This window comes from Cetorhinus maximus, chromosome 22 (genome assembly GCF_964194155.1).
Source record: "Cetorhinus maximus chromosome 22, sCetMax3.hap1.1, whole genome shotgun sequence".
Taxonomy (NCBI): Eukaryota; Metazoa; Chordata; class Chondrichthyes; order Lamniformes; family Cetorhinidae; genus Cetorhinus; species Cetorhinus maximus.
The window spans coordinates 4,927,963-4,936,951 of NC_135900.1; the positions used below are offsets into that span (position 1 = coordinate 4,927,963).

The 8,989-nt window shown below is 47.3% G+C and overlaps 1 protein-coding gene across 4 annotated transcripts in view; it reads left to right on the plus strand.

Moving 5' to 3' along the window:
* The window catches only part of gas2l3 (growth arrest-specific 2 like 3), a 55,515-nt gene extending 47,401 nt beyond the window's left edge, over window positions 1-8,114 (plus strand). For all 4 annotated transcript variants that reach the window (XM_078567554.1, XM_078567556.1, XM_078567555.1 and 1 more), the window contains 2 exons: window positions 2,280-2,387; window positions 6,786-8,114. In XM_078567554.1, the coding sequence (XP_078423680.1) occupies window positions 2,280-2,387; window positions 6,786-7,931 (1,254 nt within the window). In that variant the 3' untranslated portion in view covers window positions 7,932-8,114. The remainder of the gene's footprint in view (window positions 1-2,279; window positions 2,388-6,785) is intronic.
* Window positions 8,115-8,989: the final 875 nt, after the last annotated feature.

The following is an 8,989-nucleotide window of genomic DNA, read 5'->3' on the forward strand; positions in this document are numbered from 1 at the left end:
TCCCAAAGCTTTCTGCCACTGCAGCTTTCCTCGTTATGCCTGAGCCTGTAGCAGATCATACAGCACAGGGTGAGGCTATTTAGCCCATCACCCTTGTACTAGCTTTTTGAAAGAATTAGTCCCACTTCCCTGCTCTTCCCCCATTTATCCAATTCCACTTTCCATTGTTGCTATTGAGTTTGCTTCCACTGCCCTTTCAGGCCGCGCGTTACAGATCACAGCTCGCTGTGTTTAATAATAAAAACCTCAGCTCCCTCTCTGGTTCTTTTGCCAACTATCTTAAACCTGTGTCCTCTGGTTACAGTTTCTCCATATCAACTCTATCAAAAGCCCACTTAAATTTGAACAATCTATTAAATCTGTCCTTAACCGCTCCTTTGTTCTCAGGAGAACAATCCCATGCTGTTCGCACCAAACATTCACACAGGCTGTTCAGTCAACTGGACCGCAACCCCCTACCCCTCTCCACTCCCCCCCCACAAGGGATCCGAGTTGCTGTGCCAATCTGCACTTTTGCACGCTGTGAAGTAGCTGTGGATAGTGATGGTAGGGGCTCCAATTTCCTTTCCATCACATGGCTGACCATGAATCTCCCCCACTTTTACCACCAGCCATTGGCGTGTGTTGGAAATGTTACAGAAATCTCTGACCCTCAACATTGTCATTTTGAAGCTAAATGATGTCATTTTAAATTTGGTCCATACCTTTAGCAAGTGGACATCTTTTTATTCATTCATGGAATGTGGGTGTTACTGGCTGGGCCAGCATTTATTGCCCATCCCTGTTGCCCTTGAGAAGGTGGTGGTGAGCTGCCTTCTTGAACCAGCTTTGGGCAGTCAGGGGGCGAGTTTTTCGTCACAGGGTTCCTAACCTCTGACCTGCTCTTGTAGCCACAGTATTTATATGACCAGTTCAGTTTCTGGTCAATGGTAACCCCCAGGATATTGATAGTGGGGGATTCAGTGATGGCAATGCCATTGAATGTCAAGGGGTGATGGTTAGGTTCTCTCTTGTTGGAGATGTCAGGAGTACAATGGAATACTGTCCATTTGCCTGGATGAGTGCAGCTCCAACAACACTTGAAGCTTGACACCATCCAGGACAAAGCAACCCGCTTGTTTGACACCACATCCACAAACATTCACACCCTCCACCACTGACACGCAGCAGCAGCAGTGTGTGTACCATCTACTACAAGATGCACTGCAGGAATTCACCAAGGCTCCTTAGACAGCACATTCCAAACCCACGTCCGCAATCATCTAGAAGGACAAGGGCAGCAGGTAGATGGGAACACCACCATCTGGAAGTTCCCCTCCAAGTTGCACATCATCGTGACTTGGAAATATATCACCGTTCCTTCACTGTCGCTGGGTCAAAATCCTGGAACTCCCTCCCTAACAGCACTGTTGGGTGTACCAACACCACATGGGCTGCAGCGGTTCAAGAAGGCAGCTCATCACCACCACCTCAAGGGCAATTGGGGATGGGAAATAAATGCTGACCCAGTCAGCGACGCCCACATCCCATGAAAGAATGAAAAAAACAACTGAATGTCTTTCTAGGCCATTTCAAAGAGCAGTTACAAGTTAATTGCGTTGTTGTGGGTCTGGAGTCACATATAGGCCAGATTGGGTAAGGTTGGCAGAGTCCCTCCCCTAAAGGCCATTAGTGAACCAATGGGTTTTTACGACGATTTGGTGATTTCATGGTCACAATTACTTTTTATTCCAGACTTATTTAATTAACAATTTAAATTCCCCAAGTTGCTTGGGAGGGATTTGAACTCTCACTTCTAGAACGAGAGGCCATATTTTTAGGCTAAGTGGTGGGTAGATTTAAATCAGAGATGAGGAGGAATTACTTTTCTCAAAGGGTGGTGAATCTGTGGAATTCACTACCTCAGAATGCAGTGGATGCCGGGACGCTGAATAAATTTAAGGAGGAGATAGACAGATTTTTAATTAGTAACGGGTTGAAAGGTTATGGGGAGAGGGCGGGAAATTGGAGTTGAGGCTGAGATGAGATCAGCCATGATCGTATTGAATGGCGGGGCAGGCTCGAGGGGCTGAATTGCCTACTCCTCCTAGTTCTTATGTTCATTTCCAGATGATTAATCCAATCCTCTGGATTACTAGCCCAGTAACATAACCATGACCTTAGCGTACTCTGTGAACTTCAAACTATTGTCCTCTTTTTCAAATCAGTTACCTCAATGTTTTTCATTGGATCATTGTTGAATTTTGTTTACTGTCAGCAAACTGATTATGTTCTTCCAGGTGAAGACGATTGCTGATGACCCCCCTTGTAAATGTTCACACCGATTCTCCATTGAGTTTTTATCTGAAGGCCGTTATCGACTGGGAGAAAAGATTCTTTTCATCAGGGTGAGTATTTGTTCCTGAGAACGTACGGAACTGAAATAAATAGGAATTAACTGTGGATCACAGTGAAATATAGGGTGAGGTACCCGCATAATTCTAAACATTAGCCCTTGGTTTGTTGGGCTGGTGGTGCTACTTGAAAGAATGATAGACTTTTCATTTATATAGCACCTAACCCATCTTTCAGGATACCTCCGAGCAGGTCAAATGTTAATTGTATTTAATTGTAATCAGCTGGTGGGCATTAACTGGAGTTTCACTTGAGCACATATGGAGAATCACTTCTTGAAACTGTGATGCCGTTGAGTTAGGTGGTATATGCTTGTAACACTTCAATCTGTAAATAAATGTAAGACTAGGTAAAGATCGACCTCAGCACTACCCTTCACCAACTGGCTCTCTGATTTATAATAACGTAGTCAATTATTTTCAACTGTAGCAGAATATTGTATCCATTTTGCACAAAAAAAGGTTCTACAAACAGCAACGTGGTCAGTGACATTATTAATCTGTTTTTTTGGCAGTGTCTGTTCCGGGAAAAATGTTGGCCAGAATGCTCACTAGTGCCTTGGGATCTTTAATGGCCAAATGTATATGTTCTTTTAGTCTAAACGTACCATGGTAGTGATTTTGTTCTATCTGTGGGATTATAAACCCAGCTCCACTCAGGACATGGCAGTCTGATAACACGAGCTACAGAGCATAGATGGTTTGTCTATTCAGGTACTTAAATCTGATTGGCAACTCCTTGTGAGCGTGAAGCACATCCTTAAATTCTCTTTGTCCCGAGCATTTTTTTCTTGCCTGCCTTTATGAAAATTAGAACATCTGGATCCATCACGGATAGACCACGGAGCAAGAAAGAGACTCCGTGTAATAATCAGCAACAAAATGTCAGGGCACCTATTGCAACAATTGTAAAACATACAGTGTATCATTGCTTCTATTTGCTTGTCTAGTTATTGGTTAACAAACCTGTTTGGCATAAGTTACAGTTTTCCAAAGCTGTGGGTGAGTGTGATATTTTCAATATGTGACGAGGTCCTTTAAGTGTGTGGCAAACTTGGCAGATGAAGGCCCACAATGGTGGTCGTGGGAAGCCGGGGATTGGCTGAAGACAATTAATCCAAAGCAAATATCTAGAGGAAAAGCTCAAGTGTTTAAGGTTAAGCATCTCAAACAAAGGCCACAACTCTGAACACACAGCGCTCCTGAGTATTGAATGGATTACCTGCTGGTGTCCTGACATGGGCTAGAACTTGGGCACCAGCAAAATACCTAACAGCCCCATTGAAAATGTATTTTGGGCCTTTCAATGTCACTGGAAGTGGTTGAGTAATAGCTCCAACTTTTCTTAGCCTGAACCTGCTCGCACCATAAATTGGGGTGGGTTCGATCGATAGGGAACCATACTGGCTTGGCTAGGTTAGTGGTGCTTGCCATCTGGTGAATCTGGCTGGCTCGGAGAACGTTCTGTGCAAATTCTGGTGCAGAGGCTGGGAGCTGAGAGATCAGTCTGCAGTCAGACCCAAAATCCTGACCTGCACCACCCCCCCCCGCCTCCCCCCTCCCTCTCTCCCACCCTAGCCGTTTGTTAGTAACTGGGAAGGCTGATCTTACATAGGAACATATGAATTTTGAGCAGGAGTAGGCCATTCAGCCCCTTGAGCCTGCTCTGCCATTTGATCAGATCATAGCAGATCCCATTGTCACCTCTACTTTCCTGTCTGCTCCCTATATCGTTTGACTGCTTCATCAGTCAACTCAGCCTTAACAATATTCAGTGACCCAGCTTCCAGTGCTCTCTGGGGAGGAGAGTTCCGCAATATAACGACCCTTTGAGAGAAAATGTTTCTCCTCGTCTCCATTTTAAATGAGACACCCCTTATTTTTAAACTGTGTCCCCTAGTCCTAGTCTGGCCCACTAGGGGAAACATCCTCTCAGCATCCACCCTGTCAAGGCCCCTCAGCATCTTGTATGTTTCAATAAGATCACCTCTCGTTCTTCTAAACTCCAATGGATACAGGCTCACCCTAGCCTCATTAGATAATCCCTTCATCCCAAGAATCAGCCAAAAGAATCTTCTCCGAACTGCTTCTAATGCAATTAAATCCTTAAGGAGACCAAAACTGTACACAGTACTCCAGATGTGGCCTCACCTACACCCTGTACAATTGTAGCAAAACATCCCTACTTTTATACTCCATTCCCCTTGCAATAAACAAAGGATAATGTTCTCTTTGCCTTTCTAATCACTTGCTGTAGCTGCATGTTAACTTTTTGTGATTCATAAACCAGGGCACCCAGATCCCTCTGTAGGGTATAGTTCTGCAATCTCTCTCTCTGTTTAAACGTTGCTGCTTTCCGATTCTCCCTGTCAAAGTGGACAAGCTCACATTTTCCCACATTATACGCCACCTGTTAAGTTTTTGCTCACTTTGTCTACCTGTCTAGCTCCCTTTGCAGACTCTCTATGTCCTCTTCCTCTTGATGAATTGTCCCCCTTAAAAATGAGATATGGAAAGGCAGAGCAATAAGCGCGGTCACAGCTGGAGCACTGTGCCTGGCTTTGTCTCCTTACCTACAGGAAGGACATACTTGCCCGAGAGGCAGTGCAATGAGACCGGTTCCTGGGATGAGGGGATTGTTCTATAAAGAGAGATTGAGTAACTAGGCCTATATTCCTGGAAATAGAGGCGATGTCATTGAAACATCTAAAATTCTTAAGGTGCTTGACAAAGGCAGGTGCTGAGAAAATGTAGCCACAGTATTTATATGGCTGGTCCAGTTCAGTTCCTGGTCAAAAGGTAATATCATATGTTGATAGTGGGGGAATTCGGCGATGGTAATGCCATCAAATGTCAAGCGGCGATGGTTAGATTCTCTTGTTGGAGGTGATCATTGTGCACCAGGCAATGTTAGCTACCAGTGCTGTGCAAGTAAATTTGATTTGCAAGGATTTGATAAGTGTCAGCTTTCCTCTGTGTGTTCCTGGTAGCTGTTGACTGGAGCGATGAAATATCTGTGTGCTGATCTCCTCCAACACCAGCCACGTGCAATCTTTAATTAAAGCGCTAACATCCAAATCACATTTCCTGCGTTTTGATTTAATCTGCAACTACCTTCTATCTGTTTTCCCACTGCCTGCTTCCCAAGTGTAACCTAGCAACAGCAGCGGAAGGTCCTATTCGGAGACACCTAGGGGTACCGGACAGGGGATGCTAGGAGTGTACACAGTATGCCATCGGACGGAAATTCGTGTTAATAATTACATCAGCGCAGGAGGAGGCCATTCAGCCCCTCAAATGCTGCTGCACCATCAACTTACATCATTGCTGAGCTGGAGACCAGAACAAGGGGGCATGACCTTAAAATTAGTGAGAGCTGTTCAGGTCCAAAATTGGGAAGTGTTTTCTCCCCACACCAATGGGAATCTGGGACTCTCTTCCTCCACAGGCTGTTGGTGCAGGGGGTCAGCTGGAGCTGACAGAGCTGAGGTTGATTCGATTTTTGTGCAGTACGTGTTAGGGAGCCAGGCAGGAAATGGAATCGAGTTACAGTTGGTCTAACTGAGCAATAGAGCAGGTTTGAGGGGCTGAAACCTTGCCGGTGTTAGAGAGAATCCGCTGTTGCGAGCTGTATCCGTTGTTCCATAAGGCAAGTAGGATTAACTTGGAGCAAATTGCTGAATTTAAATCTCTTATGTCTCGGCCTTGAATTATACTTGCACCATCGTAGGATTACAGAGCTCAGGAAGAGGTCAGTCACCCCCTTGTTCCTGTTCTGGAGCTGGCTCCTTACCCATCTGCTCTATTCCAATTTCCCCCTGTCCCTTTTATATTCCTCCTTCTCGAAACACTTAACTGATTCCCTTTCAACTGATGGTGCAGCTTCTGTGCCTCAATGGCCTCTAGAACCTTCCATGTTCTAATCGCCCTCCATGTTAAAATAAGCCCAAGCTCCCCCTTTGTTCTTTAACTGATAACAGTCTGTGCCCTCTCATTACCAACTCCACAGTGAGTGGAAACAGCCCCTTTTATTGTTCACCATCTCAAAGACCTTACACAGTGAAGAAGTCCTTCCAGATTCTCCGTGAACCTTTCCTGATTTAGAAACCGCTGGGTTTTTTTCAGGCCTTCATTTGTAACCAGCAGCTTTCTTTCCTTGTATAACTCCAGTGAATTTACACTGCATCCTTTCCAATGTCCTGATACCTCTCCTAAGGTGGAGCTCTCGGTACCGAATGTGTAAAATTAGGTAACTAATTTGGCAATATTATCTATTTTTTTTAATGTGCAGATTATGAACAGTACCAGATGGGGTGAAATGCTGTTTGGAGGATGAGCCAGAAATTGATGTTGCCGAGTATTAACTTTACTCTTTCAAATGTTTACTTGCAGATGTTGCATGGTAAACATGTGATGGTGCGTGTGGGAGGCGGTTGGGACACGCTCCAGGGCTTTCTTCTGAAACATGACCCTTGTCGAGTGCTGCACTTCACCATGCTGGAGGAGAAGATCATGGCGTTCGAGAAGGGCATCTCTCAGGATTCTACCGAAGCCCCGAACTTCCTGGCAAAAACCCCCAAGCCTCCGGCTGTGAGCTTGCCATCCCCCACCAGGAGGGTGCAACCCCTGGCGACGTGTCGTGGATCTCCTCATGTGCCACCATGGTCCGCGCCCAAGACAATCCACGCCCACTGCAAGTGCCCCTCCTCGCCAGGGCAGCCGTCTAAATCGGGGTCTCGCCCAGCAGCCGCCGAGGGAAGGCATTTATCTCGCGCGACGCCAGACTCGTCTTCCAGGGCCCCCAAGTGCCCTGCGCCCACATCATATCTGTCCTCGAAACATCCACCATCTCCGGCGAAGCAATCCTGCCTCCCCCAACGTGTGGCACAGCTCAGGACCAAGGAGGCGCGGCCCTCTCCCAGACTTCACCAAGCCCCTTCAAAGGCTTCATGTGAGCTCTTCCAAAGACCAGCGGGCAAATTCTGTCCACCCAATCCTGGCACCGCCTCAAAGTTGACCCCTCGCTTCCCCGTTGAGCCTGTGCCCTTTTCGGCCACCCAGCCAGCGTCGGGCTCACCGCAGTCCCCCGGGAAACGCTTACAGCCCTCCGGCCTGACGTCTCCCATGGCCCCCAAGAGGCCCCTCACACCGGCCCGAGGCCCCCAGGCCCCCCTCCCGCACGCCGGCCCCGTTCCCCGCCCGCTGAACTCCGCCCCGAAGGGCGCGCCCGCGGCCACCAGGGACTCGCCCCGCGCCGGGAAGATCCAGAAGGCATCCGCGAAGGCCCCTCCTTCGCCGGGCGGGAAGAAGCTGCCTCGCGGCCCTACGCCTGCTCCCAGGACTCCGCTGGCCGTGGTCAAGCTGCCGCAATCCAAGGCCACGACCCCGCAGTCTCCAAGGGTGCAGCCGTACGCGGTCAGATCTGCTCCGAAGACGATGAAGGGCGAGTCCCTTCTGGCGAAACAGCCACAGTCCAATAAAAAGAGCCCATCTGTGGTTTCACCTGCTCCTTTGAGAAACCTGGCTGCCAAATGCTGAAGTGAAGATAATGACTTTATCACCAGCAGAAATAACTAACGTAGAAATAATAATAAAGTTAGCTTCTTGTGGGGGCGGTTGCGGTTTGGTGATAGGGCTGGTGCTGCTTTTGTAAGTATGTTTTTTTTTGAAACAAGTGTGAAATGGTTGTTGTGGGTCTTCACAGACAAAACCACGCCTGGTTGTTTTAATTTTGTAATCTGCTCGTTGGGTTTTGTTTTGCTCCAACAAAGCCCAGTTTCAATTTTCCATCATTCTGCATTGACACTTTTCCCTGGGGAGTGGGTAGCTTTTTAACTTAGAGTCAGTATCCCACTCTCTCTATCGCATCGATGCAGATTGTGCAACCTCCGTGCTGGGATGTGTAACAGACGGCTGATCCAATATCAGCAGCTTTCGACCCCACTCTGCTGCACCCCCCCCCAACCCCAACCCCAACCCCATTCCCCCTCAATTGTCTAAGTTAAAGAATTAATTATTTTTTGCCCTGGTTTATTTTAAAGAGCCTAGCGGGCAGCTGAAATCCCAGTGCAGTGCGGAGTCGCCCTGCACTAACTCTTCGCCTGGAGCCCTCCACTCTCAGCCCTTTCCCCAACCCTTTCCCCAAGTGTTTTCACATTCCTCCTTTCCACATCCTCACCCAAACTCCCTTTCCAATAATGTTGTAGACTCGGGTTTGCATTGTCACTCACAGCAGAACAATCCCTGATCTAACAGTCAGGCTGCACAATGATTCAGGACAGTTACATTTCACTGTGCTCGGCTGACTATGCAGATTATCTCTCAGCTTTCTGGGTGGATTATAAATTTAAGTAGATCCCAGAATTGCATACAAGCAAAAGGGGATCTTGTTCCTGAAATCTGATGGATAGGCAATTCTTCGAGTGTCTGTTGGCATTGAACCGTACTCCATGTAGTTTGATATACTTCTCAGTTGACTGGATGGATTCCACGTGAGTTTTGATTATTCTATCCGACGGTGGAAAAGGCTACAATTAATGTCTGAACTAGGGACTTGTCTTGGGGGGTGCGGGGGGAGAGCAGAGGGATTTGGTGGT